Source organism: Phocoena sinus, chromosome 4 (genome assembly GCF_008692025.1).
Source record: "Phocoena sinus isolate mPhoSin1 chromosome 4, mPhoSin1.pri, whole genome shotgun sequence".
NCBI lineage: Eukaryota > Metazoa > Chordata > Mammalia > Artiodactyla > Phocoenidae > Phocoena > Phocoena sinus.
This window is the reverse complement of record NC_045766.1, coordinates 45567450-45592496: the sequence shown is the minus strand read 5'-3', so window position 1 is coordinate 45592496 and position 25047 is coordinate 45567450. Positions and strand designations below refer to the sequence as shown.

Sequence of the window (25047 nt, the reverse complement as noted above, 5' to 3'; positions counted from 1 at the left end):
TACAGAACTTCACACAAAAGGTAGCTAGAGAACCATTAAACAAGGGAGCAAACCAGAACCTCAGTTCCATAGCTTGTGTGGCATTGTTCAGGGAGACATGACTCATGAATCCATGTGTTCTAGATTTGTTTTATGTAAGCAATTTGAAACAAAGCTTATCCTGCTGAATGCATTACGTAGCTAAAGTCTCTCTTTCTAGAAAATATCATTAATCTGTTTGCCAGAAAGTCTAGTTATTAGCATATTCACAAGCAAGTTAACCCAGGCTACTTGCCATATTTATTTCCTGGGAATGTGCCATTGGTGATGGGAGAAGAGTGAGTCCCAGGTCAGCTGCTTCATCTCCTTCCTCCTCATCACCCTTCTAGACTTGGGGGTTATCTCTCAAGCCAAGAGACTCTTCTCCATGACCTGGACAGAAAAAAAAGTGAGTCCTCATTTTTTTTCTCTTTCAGCTTCCCTGCCGGGAAATATTTTGTTTTCTTATGAAAAGGAGGACTCACGGTGGAGGGCTCTCCTTTTTTCTATGACTTGCTCTTGTCCTTGACTCCTACTCTTTCAGTTCCTGCATTCTGATGGTGGTTCCCAGAACATCCTCCAGTTGCTTTCTTCAGCACTGCTCTACACTTTGGGAGGAATAGGAGTGGATGACTTACATTCTTTTGGTTTATTTCTATTGCTGGCATTTGGCTGTTTCTAAAAGCTATTTATTAAAGGCTGCAGTATGAGCTTGGGATTATTCTCTAGTTTCAGTCTATAAAAAAATAATTGTTTCCCTCTTTACTACTTCTCTATCTTCTCCCACATTTTTCCTCCTGTTGTGGTCATTATGGAAAGAGGGCTAATATCTAGGAGGGTGGAGAGACTAGTAACTCTGTATTTATGCTGCTTTCTTTCCCAGAAATCTCCATCAGTTCTAAATATCTTTGAATGGTGGTTTTAATTTAGTAGTACTTCAGAAACATCTTAAGCATCTGGAAGTAAGTTGCCATGTAGATATAAATTCATGAGGACAGTTGTCTCCTCCAGGTGCCATTTTGAGTTATTTATTTTCTGTTTCCCATAATGTGTAAATATTTTTGTCAGTGGCTCTAACACGTACCTTTATGTGTGTGTGCATTTATAGAATATATAATGAATCCATTTGTATTTATCTTTATCGTGTAAAATAATTAGTTGCTTTAAAAAACCTTGTGAATCATAAGATTTTTTTTCATTTCAAGAAATTATTGAAGAAAACTATACAGTAATATAATAAATCACCAATATTTAACACTTTTGCATCATTTAAACCTAGAACTATTGATTATACAGACAAATATCAAAGCACATTTGCCTCAAAAATGGTGAGTTCTATATCTTGAGAGAAGATGTGCTAATTTGTAGACTAGGTTACCTTAATTATGCATATTATGTTTATTTTTATAGAGTCATTGGAAGAATGTGAAGTACAAACTAATCTGAGAATTTGGACAGAACCACTTACGATTGAATTTAAAGAAGACAGTCTATCCTACATGGAAAAATTATGGCTTAAAAAACACAGAAGGTATTTTCTGATTTTTTGCATTATTAGTAAGAAATGTAAAAGCTATTTACGATCTGTGTGTGACATGCTTTTTTGTAGCACTGTTATTTTTGCACTTCACATTTGCATAAATAATTTTAAAGCAATATTAAATCCCTGTGAAGCTTCTACCGTTCTGATAAGAATTTTAATTCTATTTATGTATGTAATGTGTGATTGATTTAGGGTTTGCCTTGAGAAGTGGAAATGTGTATGTGGGAAACAAGGCACAAATATGGTATAGAATTTAAACATAATAGCAAAAATAATGTGATAAATGAAAGCTTACTTTGAAGAGGTAATTTTTGAGCTGTACTCTTCAGAAACTTTTAAGTTACTTTTAAAGTTACTTTTAAGTTAAGCAGACCTTTGATTTTATAGTTTTATTAATAGTATTCAAATATATTTTATTCAAAGCCTATATCAATAGATGTAGCATTTCATAAGTGGTTTAAAAGTTAAATATCAAACCAAATCGATGACTGAGTACATGTTGGAGTCATGCATAATTTTACCATGATATAAGAACCTTTAAAGGTACCTTTAAAGGCCATGGTCTCAGTTTCCCCTATAGCAGTGCTACTCACACTTCATTGTGCCTATGAATCAGCTAGAGACCATGGCAAAATACAGATTCTTCTTCAGTAGGTATGGGTGGAGCCTGAGATTTTGCATTTCTGAATTTCTGATAGCTCCCATGTGATACTGCCGTGGGTAATGCTAGTCTCTGAACCACATTTTGAGGAGCAGGGTGTTAGAAAACCTGTCTAGAATGTACCTGAGGAGTGGTTTTCGAGCCCTTGCTTCATTCACTTCCAGTCATACAAAACCATCTCCCGAGATGACCCACTCCATCCTTGGAACATTCTGTCTCCTATGATATCTCCTAGTGAGCTGCAATTTTTTCTGACTAGTTGCTAACTTGGTCCTAATTCTACCAATTAAACCAATACTGAGCCAATTGAATCTCTCCTCTTCATGGTATCCCTTCATATTTTTAAAAATCAGCCCTCATGACTTCCTTGAAGCTTCTGTTTGACAGGTTACCATCTGCCCCCACACCCCTTCAGCTGTTTTTCATGGGCAGATTTCTTTTCTTTTAATTTTTTTTAAAAATTTTGAAATAAGACATGCAATCAAGAGTTACAAAACAACATGAAGAATTTCCACTTGCCATTCATTCAGCTTTTCTAATGGTAACATCTTACATAATCATAGTGCATGTATCAACACCAAGAAATTAACATTAGTACAATATAAATCACTAAACTACACACTTTATTTGGATTTCACCAGTTTTTGTCACTAACGTCCTTATTCTGTTTCAGGATTCAATTCAGGATCTCACATTGCAGTTTTGTCCTATCTCCTTATCCATTGCAATTCCTCAGTCTTCCCTTGTTTTCATGACCTGGACATGAGTACTTGCTGGATATTTCATAGAATATACTCAGTGTGGGTCTATCTGGTGTTTTTTCATAATTAGATTGAGGTTGTGCATTTTGAGGAAGAATGCCACAGAGAGGATGCACCCTTCTCAGTGCATGATATCACCCGATCATACTATCAGTATATCTCGTCACCTGGATGTTAACCTTGAACACATGGTTAATGTGGTACTCACCAAGGTTCCCTGCTGCAAAACCACTCTTTTCCTTTCATAATTAACATTGTGGTCTGTTCAAGCTGTCAGAATACCATAGACTGGGTGGCTTATAAACAGCACACATTTATTTTTCACAGTTCTTAAGGGTGGGAAGTTCAAGATCAAGGTGCCAGCAGACTTGGTGACTGGAGAGACCCAGCTTCGTGGTTCATAGAGGGCTGTCTTCTCACTGTGTCCTCACAGGGCAGAAGGGGTGAGAGGTCTCTCTTGGGGAGAGACTAATCCCATTCATGGGGGTGCTACCCTCTTGACCTAATCACCTCCCAAAGGCTCACCACCTAATACCATCACCTGGGAGGTTAGAATTTCAACATACGAATTTTGTGGGGACACAAACATTCAGAAGAGAGCTTTCTGCTCCTTGCCCTCCACCAGTTTATGTCCTGCTCGCATGCAAAATATGTTCATTCTATACCAATAGCTCCAAAAGTCTTAACTCCTTCCATCATCAACTCAAAATTCTGAAGTCTTAATTCTAAAGTCTTATCTAAGTATCATCTAAATCAGATATGGGTGAGATTCAATGTCTGATTCATTCTGAGACAAATTGCTCTCTAACTGTGAACGTATGAAATCAAACACGTTCTGTGCTTCCAAAATACAAAAGTGGGACAGGCATAGGATAGATATTCCCATTCTAAAAGGGATAAATTGGAAATAAAAAAGAAGTAACAGGTCCTGAGCAAGTCTGAAACCTAACGGCGCAAATACTATTAGACCTTAAATCTTGAGAGTATCCTCTGCTGTCCAGGCCCACTGGGATAGAAGCCCCACTTCCGGACACACTGAGGCAGCAGTTCTGCCCCGAGCTTTGCCTGGCAGGGGCTGGGCCCCCAAGGCTCTGGTTGGCTCTGCCCTGTGGCTTTGAGTGGCCCCATTCCTAAGATGGCTCTGAGCTCGGTGACATGCCTGTGACTCCCCTGGGTTTGAATTGTGTGGCTGGTCTAGTCTGGGGTCACAAGGGCAGCCTTGCCCCCAGGGATTTACTGGGCTGTTGCTCTAACGGGGCTCTCTGTGATGGGAGAGATAGCCCTGATGATTTCTGAATTGCCTTTGGGATCATTCTTCCATTGTCTTGGATAATAGGTCATATCTTCTGTTTAGATGGCTGACTGATCTCCCTGTGAGATGATCCTTTGGCCATATACTTCCTATTCTCTCCTGTATAGGTTGTGTCATACTTTTCAATATAAATATAAATAGGCTGAGAATGTTCCAAATCTTTAAGTTTTGCTTCTCTTCTGATTAATTCTGTCTTTAATTCATTTTTCTCTTCCTTGCATTTTGTTATGAGCAGTCATGAGAAACCAGGCCTCTCCTTCAACACTTTGCTTAGAAATTGCCTCGGCCATATGTCTAATTTCATTACTCACAAGTTCTACCTTCCATAAAACACTAGGACATGAATGCAATTCAGCTAAGCTCTTTGCCACTTTGTTAGCAAGGATTGCCTTTCCTCCACTGTATGATAAATTGTTCCTTACTTCCATCTGATACCTCATCAAAATGGCATTTACCATCCATATTACTACTGACATTCTTTTCAGGATTACTTCGGTATTCTTTAAGACTATTGAAGCTTTTTCTACAGCTCTCTCTTTTTTTTGAGCCCTTACCAGTATTGTCTTTAAAGGTCTATTAATAGCGATGTAGCCTTTTCCTAGCATGAACTTCAGACCTCTTCCAGCCTTTACTAATTAGCCAGCTCCAAAGCTGCTTTCACATTTTAAGGAATTTTATAGCAGCACCCCACTTCTGGTACCCATTTCTGTCTTTGTCCATTTGGGATGTTATAACAGAATACCATAGACTGGGTGGCTTATAAAAAACAAACATTTATTTCTTAATGTTCCTGCGGTTAGGAAGTCCCAGATCAAGATACCAGCAGATTCAGAGTCTGGTGATGGCCTGCTTCCTGGTTCATAGGAGAAATCTTTTCATGGTGTCTTCGCAGGGCTCTCATGAGCCTCTTCTATAAAGGTGCTAATCCCATGTGGGGACTCTGCCTTCATGACTTAATCACCTCCCAAAGGCCTCATCTCTTAATGCCATCACACTGAGTGTTAGAATTTCAACATATGAATTGGGTGGGGGGGGACTTAATCACATCACAGTAATAAATATTTTAGGGGAGATACTTTGAGATGATGCAAAATTCTGTTTTTCTTTAAACTTTCATCTACTAATTTTAGCATTTGTCAGTGGATTTTGCCTGTAGCAGTTATTACTCTGCTGCTCTAGTGGGGATTTTCTATTTCCTCTATTCCTTCTACATTTATTAATTGGAATTCTTCAAGGAAGAATATCTCTTTTCCCACTTTGGTTTATTTATTCAATTGTTTGTTTATGTGGACTCATGGATATTTATTTTATTTTGGATTAATAGCCAATAAGATTGTCATTTATTTTATTTTATTTTTTTATTTTTTTTAAATTTTATTTATTTATTTATTTTTGCGATACGCGGGCCTCTCACTGTTGTGGCCTCTCCCGCTGCGGAGCACAGGCTCCGGACGCGCAGGCTCAGCGGCCATGGCTCACGGGCCCAGCCACTCCGCGGCATGCGGGATCCTCCTAGACCGGGGCACGAACCCGTGTCCCCTGCATTGGCAGGCGGACTCTCAACCACTGCACCACCGGGGAAGCCCCGATTGTCATTTATTTTTTGACTCAAGTTCCTGCTTTGATCACTGAGAACTCCTTCAGGTTGACTTCTCGCTCCTTTCAATACGTTCTTGCCATTTTTTGTTTGTTGGTTGGTTTGCGTTGAACATCTCTTTATTTTTCTAGCACCTGAGATGCATTTTCCTGTCCTAACCCGGGAATCATTTTTCCAAGGAACCCTGATTCCTTTTACTGGAGACTGTTATTCAGAAACCAAGATCTCAACTTAGGTGTGCACTTTGCTACTCAGGAGTCATAGATCCTAGGTTTTCTCAGAGAACATCTAGGAGATACATGTATATATACTAACCCAGGATACACACACAACTAAATTTACTTCTGTACCTGTCTACCTATTAAAGTAAACATGAGTTAATATTCATACATCCAAGCCAACATCAACTGGTTCATTTACCTTCTCCCTTTGCTTATTTGTGGTTTCTTTCACCTGCAGTGAGAATCCTGGCTCTCAGTTTCTATAATATATTTATTAATTTATCACCCTTAGTATATGTGTAAAGTAGTTTCAGAATCTCTAACTAATTTCACTGTGAGAAACAAATTTACCAATTAGAGTACACTGTGTATAGTGCTTTCTACAGTATCCAGTCAAAATCTTGTTTTCCAAAGTTGCTTAGGCCATGGCACTCATTACTTTCCCATCTCCTTTAGAGTGGTTCTACCATTCTTTGGGGTATGCCCATATCCTGAGTACTTTTTAAAATTTGAATAAACTTGTGTACAGTTCTGTGGGCTTTTGCCAGTGCCTAGAGCCATGTGTTCACCACAGTACTGAAGAATACAGTTCCATCACCCCATAATCCCTCATGCTTCCTCTTTCTTTAGTCAACCCTTCTTCCTCAACCCATGACAACTATTGGTCTGTTTCCATCCTTATACATTTGCCTTTTTCTGAATGTCATGTAAATTAAATCATAAAATATGTAGCTTTTTGCATCCTTCATTTAGCAAAATGCATTTAAGATTCAACCATGTTCTTGAGTGAATCAAAGTCTGTTCCTTTTTATGGTAGAGTAGTATTTCATAATCATGGTATATATTTTATCCATTCATCTGTTAAATAACATCCTGCTGGTTTCTAGTTTGGGGCAATTATGACTAAATCTATTATAAACAGTTGCATATAGGTTTTTATTTGAATATAAGTTTTTAATTCCCTGGGTAAATACCTGGACCAGGATGGCTGAGTTATATGGTAAATGTAGGTTTATCTTGATGAGAAACTGCCAAACTGTTTCCGAAGTGACTGAATAGTTTTGCATTTTTTTCTGTAATGTGTGAGAGTTCCAGTTGCTCCACATCCTTGCCAGTGCCTGGTATTCTCAGGTTATTTTTTCTTTTGATGGTTGTTTTAACAGGTGTGTAGTTATATCCCATTGTGGTTTACGTGGCAGGGTTTTAAGTTCGTACATAGACTATTCTGGTTATTCCTATGTAACTATTGTCCAAGTTGTCTGTATCTCTTTTAAAGTATTATGTCCATAACAGTCTTTCAGGTGTGAAAATTAGTAGTGTATATCTGTCAATTGCCTCTTTTTAGCTTAGGAATTAGTACATAAAAGTAATCCCAAGGTCACTTATCTTTTTTAGTAGCTGCCTTTCAAGGCCCTTCACACTGAGTTTCCTATACAGTAAAAGAACACTTTTGTTAAATGACTGACTTCATTTCTGCCTGTAATTTTCATATTTTATAAAAGGCTTAACAGGCTTATAAATATATGTTCTATTGCATTTTGTTTTTATATCACTTTTCTATTTGGATAGTAATGATTTTTGTATATTACCTGCCAATACGTAAGTGTTGATACACCTTAATAGCAATCTTAATATCTCCAGTGGTTCTTTCTGTAGTAGTTGAGATAACATTGGTTTATAACATTATATATATGTTTCATGTGTGCAGATTATATTTCACACTGCAACCTGCTCACGACCAAAAGTTTAGTTTCCATTCGTGACTGTGCAGTTGACCACCTTTACTCATTTTGCCCTCTTCTACTCCCCTTCCCCTCTGGTAACCACTAATCTGTTCTCTGTATTAATGTGTTTGTTTTTGTTTTGTTTTGTTTGTTTATTTTTGATTTTTTTATATTTCACTTATGAGTGGAATCATTTGTCTTTCTCTGACATTTTTCACTTATGCTATCAAGGTCTATCTATGTTGTCACAAATGTCAAGATTTTATGTTTGCTTATAGCTAAGTAGTATTCCATAGTGTGTGTGTGTGTGTGTGTGTGTGTGTGTGTGTGTGTGTGCGTGTGTGTGTGTATAACCACATTTTTATCCATGCATCTGTTGCTGGGCACTTAGGTTGTTTCCATATCCTGGCTACTGTAAATAAAGCTGCAAAGGGATACATATATCTTTTCAAATTATTATTTTCATTTTCTTCAGATAAATACCTAGAAATGGAATAGCTAGATCATATGGTAGTTCTATTCTTAATTTTTTGAGGAATCTCCATACTGTTTTCCATAGCGGCTACACCAAATTACATTCCCACCAACAGTGTATAAAGTTCCCTTTTCTCCGTATCTTCTCCAACATTTGCTATTCCTTTGTGATGATGGCCATTCTAGCAGGTGTGAGGTGATATCTCATTGTGGTTTTCATTTGCATTTCCATGATGATTAGTGATGTTGAGTATCTTTTCATGAGCCTGTTGGCCATCTGTATGTCTTCTTTGGAAAAATGTCTATTCAGATCCTCTGCCGATTTTTAATTGGGTTCTTTGGTTTTTTTGTTGTTGATTTATATATCTTAGATATTACTTAGATATTAGTTCCTTATTAAATATATGATTTGCAAATATCTTCTCATTTGGTAGGCTGTCTTTTCATTTTGTTGATGGTCCCCTTTGCTGTGCAGATGCTTTTTAGTTTGATGTAGTCCCACTGGTTTATTTTCTCTTTTGTTTCTAGTGGATCTTTTAAATGCTAGGAAAGTTTCATGAAAGAGATCATACAATTTGGATTTAGAGTATTTTAAGGGTGGATATTAAAAATTAGCTGGTATTTCTACTCCAGTTCCCCTACTCTTTTTATTATATGTACTTCTCAGTTCTAGCTGATCATCAGAAGCATGGGGGGAGGTTTTTAGAATGCTGATTTCTCCTCCCGGCCCCAGACAGACCTAAAAATCAGTGTTTTTAAGGATGGGTATGAGACTCTGCATTCAAAAAGATCTTCTCTGGTGATTCTGATGCAAACAGCCTAACACTGATTCACAGTGTTAGAACCATTCATCACAAGAATGATTTGGTCAATTTGGTTTCCCCAAATGAATTGGTCAATGCTCAATACATATTTGTTTAAATTTTAAAAAAGGAAAATCTGGTGAAGTAATCCTATTCTAAAGCATATGTCATCTTTTATTTATGTGGCATGATCTTTTGACAAAGCAATTGTGTTAGGGTCCCAATCCAGAATGTAGAGTTAATTTATTGACTAACTAGTTGTTTGTTCATGGGCAAATCACTTTAATTCTCTTGGTCCAAATTTTATCACCTGAAAAACATTGAGTTTGGAATAAATAATCTAAGGGACCCCTTCAGCTCCAGTGCTCTATTAACTAGACTCTATAAGTCTTTGGTTCAGGGCTTTCCTCCTAAAATTAGGTAAGTTTTCACTTCATGAAGGAGTATCTGGATATTAGTACAGTTATGTGTATCAGTGATTGAATTTTTAGTACAGTATATCTATGTCAAACTGGAAAGAGGCTGGTGACCAGATGCCAGTTTGTCTTTGAACTTTACTCTTTAATATTTTCCATCATTTAATTAAATTTTGGATGTAAGATGACATGCTTTTCAAAGCTGGATAATATATAAATATTTTGGAGTGTTCTGATATATACATTACATATACTGGGGAAATGCACATAGTCACAGTTTGCCAGGAGATCATTAAATTTTTAGTACCTTTGCAAATTGTGAGAGAGGCAATATAGAGTAATGATTAAGAACATGGGCTCAGGGAGGCAGACTGCTTGAGTTCAAATTGTCTTTGCTGCATTTACTACCTGAATGACTGAACAAGTTGGTTTACTTCTTTGTGCTTTAATTTTCTCATCAAACTTAGATAATATTAGCACCTATTTAATATTCCTGTTAAGATTCAGTACCCCAAATTGTTTAGAACATAGCCTGGTACATTTTTTGCATTATTGTCACCAGCTAATATTATTAAGAAGGCCCTGACTTTTATATGGGGACTCAATGAGCATGCATAATCTAGAAGAGCTGTGCGGTTTAAGGGCAGTTAAAAAGTGACTCCCTTCCTCATTGTTTGGGACTATCCTTTGGAACCAAATGCACAAGGCCTCTAAGAATTCCTGTGCTTCATTGCCTTGTTTGTGAGACAGACCTCACCAGACCTCATTGTTAATTAGATAATAGATGCTACAGCCGGAACACCTAACATTCTTATCGTGGAAGCCTATTTTATTACGCGACTGGCTTGGTGGAAGTTCAGAAAAATGTCTTCAGTTCTCTTAGAACTTATCAACATAATGCCAAGTCTGTGAGATACAACACACATTTGTAAATTAGCGTTTTAAACAGTGTGATATGTTTCATGGATTCCATGTGTTTTTTTGCAAAAATACCGAATTCTATCATAACTTTGATTTTCATCCTAAAGGAAAAACAATAAGATATGAAATTAAAAACTTGTGTGATGTTCATTTGATTTACAAAATTATTTTAGTGGATTAAGATTATGTTATACAGTTGTACTTTTCTTCTGTGAATTAGAGGTATGGCTATGGTTTTCATTATTAATTTTGTAGACTCACTTGTTTGTGAAATAAATCAAGATCTTGTCTGGAGAAATTTCAGATAATGTACTTCAGGCTTTTAATTGCTTCTTTCTTGTTTTGTAGAACTCCACAGGAGCAACTTCAAAACATGCTAGTGGACACCTTTATACCTCAGTGTAAAACCGGTAGTAAGGCACAGTGTTCTCAGAATGAAAATGATGAAGATAGTGATGGTTAGTTCAGCCTTAATTAGATATTTTCAAATTTACTATTTCAAATTATATACACTGAGCATGAATCAGCATCTGCTTTTCATTTTCTTTACTGTATCGTTCTCAGCTGCACTGTGTACACTTTATCTCCAGATCAAAGTCATGCACACTCTCCTTGCCATTCTCTAGATTTACTTTGCCTTAGTTTAAATAGTTTCATTTAAAAATCGAATGTTAAGTAAATGTGTATTTTTCTTGAACTGGGAAAATTGACAGTATTTATTCCTTTGTGTGGGTGCACAGGAGAACATTCTTCTTCTATTGTTGCCTATGTTATTTGAAGATGAATTATCAGGTAAGGTATATGCTTTGATGATATTATTTTTAATCTTATTTTCTAGCTGAAGATATCAAAATACAACCCCCAGCCCTTTTTCTGCCAGTAGAAGAATTAAACATAGAGAGACCTGAACCATCTCTAAAAATAGTCGAACTGGATGATGTAAGTTCATAATGACCGCTCATATTACTTAACAAACAGGAAATTCATAACATACAGTTACAACTACATGTTATTTTCAACAAGATTTCTTGTTGAAATAAATTTACAAGTATATAACAAGTATTATAAATTTACAAGTATTTGAATTTAAATATGCTGACAGGAATACAACAGACTGTTATTTTAATGTAGACAGTAAATTTGTGAGCTAAATTGGTATTGTGTCATAGTATGGGAGATGAGAAGACGTTTCACTCTTTTAACTTGTAGAAATGTAGTTTAGTGTTTGTTTTATTTAGTTCTCTGTGTTATCAGGCTTTTTAACAAAGACTATTCTCATTATATGATATTTATTTAATAAAATTTGTATAAATTTAGTTTGTTGAATGTCATTTAATATTTTCTATTTAAAGGAAAGATAGTATTAAGATTTAAGGGATTTAGTATAATAATAAATTGAATACAAACCTCTAGAAGACACCAGGTAGAATAAGCTGGAGCTAGAGCCAGTCAGAGCTAGAGCTCCAGGCTGAAGGGTTAAGTTGTGATAAACTCAGTGCCTTTCTGACTTTCTAGTCCTCTAGTAGCTGAGTTACCCACTGTCCTCAGCGTTGCTCTTACTATGGTTGTCACAGAGAAGGACTACAACGAGGAAGTACCTTTTTAAGTACTACTTTCTTCTCGAGGTTAATAGCTTCTGCTGTGTGTGTGTGTGTGTGTGTGTGTGTGTGTGTGTGTGTGTATGTCTGGCAACATTTTTATTTCTGCTCTGGATAAATAGAAGATTCTGAACAAATAAATACATACATGCATGTGTATTTGTGTGTGCCCTTCATTAAATTGTTGATGCATATGGTATGACATGCTGGCCAGAGAATGAAAAACATCTTAATCACTGATCTACTTGGCGCTTAGTAGTTACAAAATAAAACCTAAGTTGTTATATTTGGTTCTGGGTGTGATAGTAGTGATAAATGTACTGACACAGCAAAAGCCCTCAGCAAATATCTGTTGAATTTGTTTAGTTCTCCTAGAACTAATGCTCTATGGCATATAGTCAGAGAGCTCATGACATTTCTTTGTGAGAAAAAAAATTCTCTAAATATTATGCACAAATTAGCTGGTTAATGTATTATAAATTTGTTGAACATACTAATATTATACAACATGCGTTTAATAAGACTGATGAAGCAGAATTTGAAGAACCGGGAAATGTCGTGCCTTATAAAGTTGAGTTAGCAGTTGCAGACAGTCAACAAAGGTAAGATCTTTCTAATTCACTTTTGATACTTATTAAAAACTCGTAAAACATTAACTATCTCTTGAGAAATTCACAACATTAAAAAAATGTGACTTTAATGTTAGAATATATTTTATTTAAGCCATGTTTAAATTTGGGTACAATATTGCTAATATTTATCAGCATTCAGTAATTAGAAAATTATCTATAATGATATGTTTATACTCTTACCTAATATCTGGATTATTTAATAGATGCTTCTGTATTTAGGAATTGTTATTATTTGAAATGGCCTCCCAAGTCATATATTTCATATGAACTTCCTTACTTTCTCCAAAGATACTCTTTGGATTTTTCTTCAGTTTGTTATGAACCCTAAATAAAAACAGGTACGTTAATAAGTTGAGAGACAAGAAAATCCCCCAAACTATAGATTACTTCCTAGGTAGATTTTACTGTGTGATAAATTAAATAATGAATCATAATGATTCAGCTTGTAAATTTTTTTTAGAATTTTGTCATTTCCAAATGAAAAATAATATCTAGCTGTATCTGTTAGTAATGCTAAAAATTATTCTAAGTCCTCTTTGCTGTTGAAACTTTAGCTAGGATTTCACGTTTTGACTACAAAGCATTAAGTTGGGTAAACAGCAGAATGAAGTTCCTATTAAGTAGCCCCTACACCGATTCTTTGTTTATATGTTCAGATCACCTTAGGCCCCTGTCAGCATTTTGGAGCAGCAGTGGGCCTAAGTGATGCCCTCAGACCCAAAAAGCCCCACGTTTGGACACATAGACCCAGATATTTAGCAGCAAATGTGCTTTTGGCAGGAGACAACCTTCTGGTCAGTATATAAGAGGTTTATATGCACTACTATATCCCTAAGGAAATGGATTTCTACTCTCAAACTTGATTCTTTTATATATCTTATCACAAGTCTTTGACCTCCATGTTAGACAAGGCAGAGAAAGTTACTGATTACAGTTTGGCAATAGTTTTGCATCTTGGGTTTGGAGGTGCCCATAGAGCGTGTCTTTTCTAAGAGTCATAAAGCATCATTAGTGACACAAGAGGACCTTTTTGGTTAAGCATAATCCATGAGTTTTTATGATGGTACTATGTAGAGCTTACATAAGGCTATGTAAGGCTTTTGAACCTACAGCACGTAAGGCTTTTGAACTCATATAGTTCATGATGAACAAATAAAAAGTTTATTTAAGCAATAAAACCTTGATTTCATGAGCTTGATGAGATTGAAAGATAACTCTCCAGTTTTAGAAGAAAGACCATGAGAAACCAAACTTATTTCAGAATATTTTTTTTTTTTGGTGGTACGCGGGCCTCTCACAGTTGTGGCCTCTCCCGTTGCGGAGCACAGGCTCCGGATGCGCAGGCTCAGTGGCCATGGCTCACGGACCAGCCACTCGCGGCATGTGGGATCCTCCCGGACCGGGGCATGAACCCGTGTCCCCTGCATCGGCAGGCAGACTCTCAACCACTGCACCACCAGGGGAACCCCTATTTCAGGATATTTTTAACAAGAAACTGTCAATTAAAAATTTGTAGTTAAATCAGGTTTGTCCCAGTTGCCTATTTCCTTTAAATTCATAATACTGTTTAGTTACTTGTAGTTCAGAATTGTCCACAGTACGTTGAAGCAGATATTAAATTAATGTGAATAACCCTATTCCCTTAAGGTTTTACTGTATTTATTTATTTATTTATTTATTTATTTATTTATTTATTTTTTTTGTGGTACGCGGGCCTCTCACTGTTGTGGCCTCTCCCGTTGCGGAGCACAGGCTCCGGACGCGCAGGCCCAGCGGCCATGGCTCTCGGGCCCAGCTGCTCCGCAGCATGTGGGATCTTCCCGGACCGGGGCATGAACCCATGTCCCCTGCATCGGCAGGCGGACTCTCAACCACTGCGCCACCAGGGAAGCCCCTACTGTATTTATTTTAATAAGCTGGGTCTTTTAACTTTTTTATATATAATTTCTTTCAACTCTTTTCTTTTGCTTGTCCCTAAACATGAAAGTTGCACATTTCATGATTATCAGAATACTTTTCTATATGAAAATGACATCCATCAACATCATATTTTCACCAAGGGAAAAACACACCTCTTACATCTTCATCTGAGCAACAACACTTCTTATTGTAAAGATGACTCAAAAGGTAACTTTTTTTGTTGTTGCTTAATATTATTAATGGTGAATGTTAGTAACTTAATAAAACCAATAGGTATTGCAGTATGTAAAAGCTTTGCCTATTTTGCTGTTCATTTTAAACCCAGAAGATTTAGTCCTCAGGAGAAAATTGGTTGAAAATACATAATTTTCTATCAAATACTCTTTTTGGTCAATGGACAATGGTATTTGTATCCAGAGGAAAAAGCAGCCAGTATAGGACTACTCTAAAAGTTATTATGGACTGAGCTAGCATTTAAAGGATTACATAGATGGGTTTTTAGTGACAAAAGTCTGATTGACACTTTTGTCCTCCCTCCCTTGCACTAAATCTTTTCCTAAAATATTTAAGTTTGTGTAAAGTTTCACATTAGTGGTAAAACCAAAACAAATCATCTGTTTATATATCTACATTGTTATTACTAGTAGTACCCTTGGGATCTATAGATTAGAATACTGTGTGCTAATGTCTGGTTTTAATTTCTAGATGCTGAGATCATCATTTAAAGACAGTCATAGCAAAGTATCCTGGCCTGCGAGTCAGGTTTTGTTTTCATTTCTGCCTTAAGTTGCTGTGTGACCTTGAACATGTCACTTCCTTTCTTAGATCTCACTTTCCGAAACTAAAATATGGGAACTAGATTGTTTCTAATCTGCTTTTATCTACTTAGGATTTTATATTATCTACTTAGGATTTTCAGAAAAACCAATAAATATATCTTATGTGAAGAATTTTAGAGATGCCAGAGATCATTATTTAAAGTGACTAGTTGTAAAACTGATGATTACCTTTTCATTGGGAAACAGATGGTAGAGAACAGTGATTTGTAGTCATTATGCTGGTTTTAACATTTTCAGCTACGAAGCCTCTAAATCATATGACAATGAACTATACCCACATGGGAATTTAGGACTTTACAGGGCTCCAGGTCTAAGCCAGAAGGTATTTTTAACCTACCTGGAGCATGGAGTTCCAATTGCCTTTGGGAAAATGCTGAATACAAATGCCCATTAAGTGTTACTTTAAAGATACTTAATTTATTTGAATAGACTTTATTTTTTAGAGCAGTTTTAGGTTCATAGGAAAATTGAGCATAAAGTACAGGGTTCCCATATACCCTCAGACTCCACAAACTCATATCTTCTTCCACTATCAGCATCCCAAACCAGAGTAGTACAAATTACTTAACAATACTTTGTTAAAATCAATGAACGTAGACACATCATTTTTACCCAGAATCCACAGTTTACATTAGGGTTCACTCTTGGTGTTGTACATTCTCTGGGTTTGGACAAATGTATAATGACTTGTATCCAACATTATAGAATAATACAAAGTAGGTTCAGTGCCCGAAAAATCCTCTGTGCTCTGCCTTTTCACACAAACTTCCCTGCTAACCCTTGGCAATCACCGATCTTTTTACTGTCTCCAGTTATGCCTTTTCCAGAATGTCATACAGCTGAAATCATACAATAGTCTTTTCAGATTGGCTTCTTTTACTTAATAATATGTATTTAAAGGTGCCCCATGTGTTTTCATGGCTTGGATAGCTCACTTCTTTTTAGTGCTGAATAATATTCCATTGTCTGAATGTACCACAATTTATTTATACATTCACTTATTAAAGAACATCGTGGTTGCTTTCAAGTTTTGGCAATTATGAATAAAGCTGTTATAAAAATCCATGTTTGAGTTTTTGTTTGGACATAAGTTTTTAACTCATTTCGGTAAATACCAAGGAGCACAATTGTTGGTAAGAGTATGTTTAATTTTGTAAGAAACCACCAAACTGTCTTTCAAATTGACTTTACCACTTTTCATTCCCACCAACAGCAAATGAGTCTTCCTGTTTTTCAAACCCTTGCCAATATTTGGCATTGTCAGTGTTTTGGATTTTTGCCATCCTAATAATTGTATAGTGGTATCTCGTTTTAATTTGAAATTCTCTAATGATGTATGATGTTGAGCATCTTTTCATATGCTTATTTGCCATATATATCTTCTTTGATTAGGTGTCTGTTAAGGCCTTTTGCCCATTTTTTAATTGGGTTGTCTGTTTTCTTACTGTTGAAAATTTTAGAGTTCTTTTGTATATTTTGGATAATAGTATTTTATGTATGTGTTTTGCAAATATTTTCTCCAAGTATTTGGCTTGTCTTCTCATTCTCTTAGCAGTGTCTTTCACAGAACAGAGGTCTTTAATTTTAATGAAGTCCAGCTTATCAATTTTTTCTTCCATGGATCCTGCCTTTTGTGTTGTATTTTAAAATGTCATTACCATAACCAAGATTGTCTGGATTTTCTCCTATCTTCTAGGAGTTTTATAGTTTTGCATTTTACATTTAGGTTTATCATTCATTTTGAGTTAATTTTTGTGAAGAGTGTAAGGTCTGTGTCCAGATTTATTTGGGGATGTGTGGATGTCCACTTGTTCCAACACCATTTGTTGAAAAGACTATCTTTTCTCCACTGTATTGCTTTTACTCTTTTGTCAAGGATCAGTTGCCTATATTTAAGTGAATCTGTTTATGGATTCTCCATTCTGTTCCATTGATCTATTTTTATATTTTTGCTAATACCACTTTGTCTTGATTACTATAGCTGTGTGATAATTTTCAAAGTTGGATAGTGTCAATCATTCAACATTGCGTTGCCTATTCTGGGTGTTTGCCTCTCCATATAAATTTTAAAATCACTTTGTCAATATATACAAAGTAACTTGCTGGCATTTTGATAGAGATTGCATTGAATCTTTAGATGAAATTGGGAAGAACTGACATCTTGACAAATTGAGTCTTCTTATCCATGAATATGAACTAGCCCTTCACTTACTTAGTTTTTTGATTTCTTTCATCAGAGGTTTCTAGTTTTCCTCATGTAGATCTTACTTTTTTTTAAGATTTATACCTAAGTATTTCAATTTTTTGTGTGCTAATGTAAATGGTATTGTGTTATTAATTTTAAATTCCACTTGTTCATGTTGGTGTGTAGGAAAGCAATTGACTTTTGTATGTTGACCTTATATCCTGCAACCATTCAATAATCACTTAGTAATTCCAGAAGTTTTTGGTCAACTCTTTTGGATCTATACATAGACAATCATCTGATCTGTGAACAAAATCAGATTTATTTCTTCCTTCCCAATCTTGTACACCTTTTACTTCCTTTTCTTGTCTTACTGAATTAGCTAGGGCTTCCAGTACAATGTTGAAAAGAAGTGGTAAGAGTGGGCATCTTTATCTTGTTCCTGATCTTAGAGATAAAGCTTTTAGTTTCTTATCATTGATTATGATATTAACTGTAGTTTTTTTTTTTAGGTAATCTTTATTAAGTTGAGGAAATTCCCCTTTATTTATAGTATGCTGAGAGGTTTTATCATGAATGAGTGTTGGATTTTGTTGAATGCTTTTTCTGCATCTATTGATATGATCCTGTGATTTTTCTTCTTTATCCTGTTGATGTGACAGGTTAGAATAATTGATTTTTGAATGTTGAACCAAGACATCTATTTTTTATGACTTAAAAGGGCTTCTAATGAGACTAAATTAAATCATATCTGTACTTTCTGTATTGCATTTTAAACATTATTAAGAGGCTGTGTTCTCACCTTTTTAGCAGCAATAAATCCTAATAATGGAATTTTACAATCTTGCAAAAATATTGTAGAGGTTCGTTGTAGACATTTATACGTAGGAAATGGCAGCTCTATCTGCAACAATATGAGATTCAGATAATTTCTTTTCAAGTTTAGTAGGAAAGTACAGCATTACCATGAAAGTTTCATTAAATTGAATAGCTTTTATAAAGTTTTTCTATAAAATATTTCTCTGACATACAACTTATTGCATTTCTCACAGTACTTGTGCAATTTAAGAGGTGATATTGGAAGTGGAAGTTCTAAGTACTGTATGTAATTGCTGAATTGTATAAACATTTGATTGCAACAAGTAAGTCCTTTGGGCTGTAAGGCAGTGTTTGTATCACTGGAGACTATTTTAGTCATAGCCTTTACTATTTTCACTGTCTGTTTATAGAGGTAAGACATGTATATTGGAAAGAGAATACGGGATAATCAGATGAAGCTGTATTCAGTCTGGATAAATGTGTGTGTGTGTGTGTGTGTGTGTGTGTGTGTGTGTGTGTGAGAGAGAGAGAGAGAGAGAGAGAGAGAGAGAGAGAGAGAGAGAGATAATGAAAGCAATATGGTACAAAGCTTTTTAAAGAATTTTTATTCTTAAGAAAATCTAGAACAATGTTTCATAATCCTGGTTGCACATTATAATCACCTGGAGAACTTGGTGGAGGGGGAAAAAAACAAAAAACAGTGCTTAAGTCCCACTGTCAGTGTTTGATTTAATAGGTTTGGGGTCAGGCCCATACGCTGACGGTTTTAAAGAGTACCTTCAGATGATTCCATTGTGCAGCCAGGTTGAAAACCAGTGATCTAAACCAAGTGATTTTTTAAAGCAGACATAATGAGGTGGGTGACTAATATAATTTTGCTCATTTTGTAGTTTTTCAGAGGCAGGTGTCCCAGCTTAAACATTTCTATGCCCCTAAATGCTGCTGTTCTTTCATCTGGCAGATTTCCCTTTGCCCTCTCCTCATTACTAGTCATGCTAAGCAAAAGAGGTAAAATGTGGGAAATAGGGTTCCCTCTGTATTATGTCTCATAAATTGCTGATATAAAACTTGAGTGGGAGAGAGGGTAGGAAAGTGGGAATTGAACCACAGGCTGAAATGAAAATTTGCATCAATTTCAAGATTGCATTACAAACAATATCTTGTCCCCCTCCATTACTTTAAATAATTTAAGCTTGAATATATATATAATTATCATTTATGAACATAAGCCATGTAAAAGTATTTTAACACTGAGAACTCAGTAAAGAAACATTGGTTAAAAAAATAGTGTTTAATGATAAAAGTTTATAGCATAGAACTTTTGGTTAGTGAACAGTTTAATCAATTTATTTGTTTATATTTATTTATTTAACTTTTGTAAATATGTGTTTTCAACAGCAGGAACTTCAAGTGCAGATTTTGGTGACGTGAATCCTGATGCTTACTCTCCTGCTGCTGAAAAATTAGAGGAAAACAGCTGTTTTGAGAGAAATTTCAAAGAGGACAGCATAGATATAGAAAGTAGTCAAAAGTATGACGATTCCTGCATATCACTTGAGAGCAAGGATTCTTTGCCAAGTACAGATTTAGAAAAAGCCTCCTTTAAGGGGAAATTATCTCAAGAGGACAAGGAATCCTTGGAATTTAGCAATCTGCATGAGAGGCCAAACTCTGAAGATTCTAAAACTACAGAGTCACCACTGGTAAATATCAATTATGTTTATTGTATTAAAAATTTTATAATAAACATAAAAAATTCATATTGACACAATATATTCTTAAATGTTACTTCCTATTGAATTTAAAATGTGTGACCTTATAGTTGAAGAGTAACTCACATGGGAAAGAATATAAATGACTTGCAGAACAAATTCTAATATGGTAAATGCCATTATAACAAATGATTTTCTATGACAAATAATTTAAGGCCCACCTCATGCACCATAGTAAGAGTGCTGTTACTTTTCTAAATGAAATTCATTATTATGAATAATTTACTGTAATAAATCCTTTCTAGCTTTCTACTCTATAGTCACTGGTTAAAATGAAAAAAAAATGCAGTTTTGTAGATAAAACCAGTTTTTGTGCCTTAATGTAAATATAAGGTTGAAAGGGTAATTCTTCAGGAATATGGCTAATAAAGAAATAGGGGTGTAGTTTTTGTTTCTTCTTAGAGAAAAAAAGATAAAGTAGTTCATTATTGCATTATTGCCAAATTTAAAAACTATATTTGAATCTCTGTTCTATGTACTAAAAATCTTAAGTAATTATGATTATTAATAATAAGTTATTTAGAAATTGGACAAGTCAAATGTTAAATTATTTGGAAATTGAGGAAGTCAAGCACTTTAACAAGACTTTACAGTCATTTGTAATGAATCTTCATGGTGCCTAAACTGAAGGAGGGACCAAAAAAGTTGAAGAATGAATATTGAGTTGCTGCTACTTCTGCTTAGGGGTTTGGATTTCTATGCCCACTTAGTGACAGGTCTTTTTCCTTTTCAAAGTGAGAAATTAGAATTGAGACCTCTGCAAAAACCTTAGATCCCTAAAAGTCTGCTCAGTCTCTGAAGGAATACACAAGGAGACATACTCACAGGTACAACAAGATGAAAGGAAACTGATTTTTGCAGGGGATCTGGCCCAAGTCAATAAATACCTTATCTGAAAAATGGAAATCTTGGACTTTAATCCAGCTTTGGTTTAGAGTTTGAATGTACATTTCTTACTTGGAATCTGCAAGCCAATAAATTAACACTAATGTTGATCCTTGTCTATTGATGCCGTGATGTATCTGGCAAAAGTAAACCCCAGTCCCTTCTAGGAAGACATTCCCACAATTTAGCCAATAACAGATTCCCCAAATCAACGCCCACGGCAGCTGAGCTTCTCCCTTTCCCCCAGTGAAGAAAACAATTAATCATAGAATGAATTTCTGCAAAGAGAACAAACAAGGACTCTGGTTTTCCAGTTTCCACAGGGCATCATATGGAGGGCTAGGTGACACCTGCCCAGGCTGTGTGCTGTGTTATAAGAGAGGAATTCTGAGCATATAGAACCCAATTCTTTTATACTGGGCGTCAGCCTGCCTGACCTCTGCCCTGGGGGGGACATTATTTTCTGTAACCTAATAAAAGACATTTGGCAAAACTCACAGATACATTATCTGTGGTAATTCACATAATGGAAAGCAATGTAACAATTAAAATGAATGAAACATAGCTACTTTTATTAATGTGGATACATCTCAAAAATGTGATGTTAAAATTTAAATATGAAAGGGTACATAGAGTAAATATAAGTCTGATAGCATTTTTGGAAACATTTAAGATAATTGGAACTTTTTATGGATACACTCAGATGAAATAATAGTCAAAAACTTACATTGTAATAGTGTATGTCAACTTCAATACAATAATATAATAAATTCTACTTATAAAGTCTAATATATATATTTTTGGTATAGATATTTGAAGCAAGTCTTTTAAATTACTGATATTGTGTGAGAAAGTTATATTATGTGTTGTACATATCTATATATTTCATCATTAAAATTGAAATGTTAAAAAACTACTAATTTTGATCTCTTATACTACTATTGTAAAAAAAATAAGTGGCAAATGATTATATCATAGAACCACAGTGCTTTACACTTAGTGGTAGAATCTACTTTCTTTTCATCCCTAATGACTCTACATGAACTGCTTTTACTCTTCCCCTGCCCTAGTAGAAACCATTCCCTGAGCAGAAACTATTTAGAAATCAGTTCTGCTCCAGTAGAAAATTCAGGAGTGGACAGTAGGGGCAATTTTAAGCAGTGGCATTACTTGACTTCAAAATGGAGTATAAGACAGTACATTTTGCACTTCAGTTTCCAGAAATTGAGTTCTTCATAAAGGTGTGGAATTGAGTACTAAGTTGTAAAGCAGCAGCAGTGAGGTAGGGGCAAGTGCCAGGAAGAACATGGACTAGTCGGGGGCTCTTGGTTTTGAATCTGAAACCTCCAATAGTTAACTTGGTGACTTTGGGCAAACAAGCAAATTCACTTTCATTGTTCTCTGTTAGCCTAGGCTTTAAAAGAAACTTCCATATTTTCAATTGTCTAATCCAAATATGAGCTCCACTAGAGCTGAAGGGGTCCTGTGAATTTTTTTTTTTTTTTCTTTTTTTTTGCGGTACGCGGGCCTCTCACTGTTGTGGCCTCTCCCGTTGCGGAGCATAGGCTCCGGACGCGCAGGCTCAGCGGCCACGGCTCACGGGCCCAGCCACTCTGCGGCATGTGGGATCTTCCCGGACCGGGGCACGAACCCGTGTCCCCCGCATCGGCAGGCGGACTCCCAGCCACTTCGCCACCAGGGAAGCCCATTCCTGTGAATTTTTGATCAGTGTCTGGGAGAGCCAGTGAAGGCGTCATGAGTAGGGTGGACTTGGACTTGTCTTTGAAGGAAGTGCGTTATTGGTCACTAGCTTGGTTTTGTAATATCATTTATATGATTTATACATTTGAGTAGAGTTATCGTAATTTTCTTTGTGTGATTACCACCTTGAAACAGACGGCATCTGGGCATTAGTTAGATACATTAGGGAACTGTTAAATACTGATAGCCACTCTGATTGTATTTTAAGTCCATCCAGAGCTCTCACTGGTACGTCTCCAATCTGTTTCCTACTAGACCCATGTACTTTTTAAATCCCATATTTATATTCTTCCCTAGGATGAAAGCATAACAAAATATGAATTCATAGGGTGGTGGAGTAAGCCTAGGCTTCAGATCAGCCAGATCTATATATTCAAAATCTAGGTCTGCTAGTTTCTACCTGTATGAACTTCACAAATTACTTAGCTCACCCTTGCCTCAGTTTCCTACTGGTATATTTTATTCATGGTGAATGTTTTGTTAACTTGGATTTTCTCTGTGACCATGATCAGATCAGATTTGTTTCCATCAGTATTTTACTTTCGTCTCTGAATTTATTTTATGTATAGACAAAGACACTACTAATACAAAAGCACAGCATATGAGAGAGACTCTATTTTCCAGAGTAATTTATGTGCAAAGACACTGAGGGAAGAAAATAAAGGAAAGGAAAGAGATAGGAAAACTTTACTTTTTTTTTCATGAACTTCTGTCCTCCTTAGATTTGATGGCAACTTTCAGATTATTACTGTAATTGTGGTTTATGCATTTTTCCAAATTTACTCTATATAAATGTTGTGTTATTACTTATGTCTCCACAACTAGAACCTAAACTTGATGTGGGCAGAATCCATGCCAAGAACATAGTCGGTGCTCAGTGAATGAACGTGTTGGTTTGTGTGGATGAGATAAAATAAACTTAACTTTGTTGAATATTTTGTTTCCTAGTTATTACAAGAAATAGCCCTCAGAAGTAAGCCCATAACTGAACAATATCAAGGACTTGAAAGATTCTTTGTTTTCGATAAAAATGAAAGACTCAACTTACTTCCTTCTCACAGCTTAGAATGCAGCTACTCCAGTACTAGGATTACAATTGCAGGTAAATTCAGACATAAAATCAGACAGCCTGTGGACCAAGCTAATAGTTTTCTGACACCTTTTTTTAAAACAGTTTGTCAACATCTTAGGAAATACTGGGCAATTCTGTTCAACAAATAAATCATTTTCTTCTTTTCTGGCTGGAATTATTAACCCTGTGTGAGTTGCCATATATTTATATTTAAGGCTACTGTCAGAAAACATGGCTATAATGAGACTGAGAGAGATTATTTTCGTATTTTAGAAGTGTGGCCCTTAATAAATTAATAGTAATTCTTCAAATCACTTGATTGACTATCAATCAATCAACGTTAAGTATTGTACGATAATTCTTAAATGCCATCTTAAAATCTTAGGATCTGTGAGATTTCTGAGACATATCCATAATTTTCTTTTAAAGCCATGTCTTGGTGTCGCCTGTATTCTTAAATTTCCTATGTATTCAAATATATTTTTTCACATACAAATGATTATATTTTATGTTATATTGCTGTATACTTTTAAAAATATTTGTTTCTGTTCAAACTTGTATGTGTGTGTGTGTGCAATATCTTTGCAATTTAGAATTTTTCCTTTTGTATAATTATGAGATTTTCTTTCATAACATATACCTCACTGTTATAAATGTTTTTTATTTAGCTAAATATTATCCAGTAAGGCAATACATATAATAAAGCAACAATATGGATGTCTCCTCTTTGTCAACTTTATATAATTTTACCACTTTTCCATTTTTAGGAGACAGAGAATGGATCCCAGACCATAGCGTAAGTGCCTATGCTGATAATGCAGTTGCCTTGGGTGTTCTGAAGAGAGCCCAGAACGCATCATCAAGGAGAACACAGCAAAAGACTGGTAAGATTGGCTGTAAGGCTGCAGTGCCATATTGGTGGCTCACTTCATTTATTAGTTTGTCTCTTAGCAGTTTACTAGGCACCTGAAAATTAGTTTTTGCAGTTACTTAATTTAAACTTACTCATTTAAACTGTCCTGGACTTTTATTCCAAAACCAAAAAACCAAGAGTAGTCTTTATTCTTCTCAAAAACATAAATTTTACAGTCTTAGCTCCTTTCTGTAACAATG

The 25047-nt window shown here is 35.6% G+C and overlaps 1 protein-coding gene across 4 annotated transcripts in view; it reads left to right on the top strand.

Annotated features, from left to right (window-relative positions):
* ZBBX (zinc finger B-box domain containing) overlaps nucleotides 1–25047 on the top strand; it is a 113519-nt gene that overhangs the window by 72367 nt on the left and 16105 nt on the right. For all 4 annotated transcript variants that reach the window (XM_032631242.1, XM_032631243.1, XM_032631241.1 and 1 more), the window contains 8 exons: nucleotides 1429–1549; nucleotides 10800–10909; nucleotides 11290–11390; nucleotides 12572–12651; nucleotides 14669–14808; nucleotides 19843–20147; nucleotides 23811–23964; nucleotides 24702–24818. In XM_032631242.1, the coding sequence (XP_032487133.1) occupies nucleotides 1429–1549; nucleotides 10800–10909; nucleotides 11290–11390; nucleotides 12572–12651; nucleotides 14669–14808; nucleotides 19843–20147; nucleotides 23811–23964; nucleotides 24702–24818 (1128 nt within the window). The remainder of the gene's footprint in view (nucleotides 1–1428; nucleotides 1550–10799; nucleotides 10910–11289; nucleotides 11391–12571; nucleotides 12652–14668; nucleotides 14809–19842; nucleotides 20148–23810; nucleotides 23965–24701; nucleotides 24819–25047) is intronic.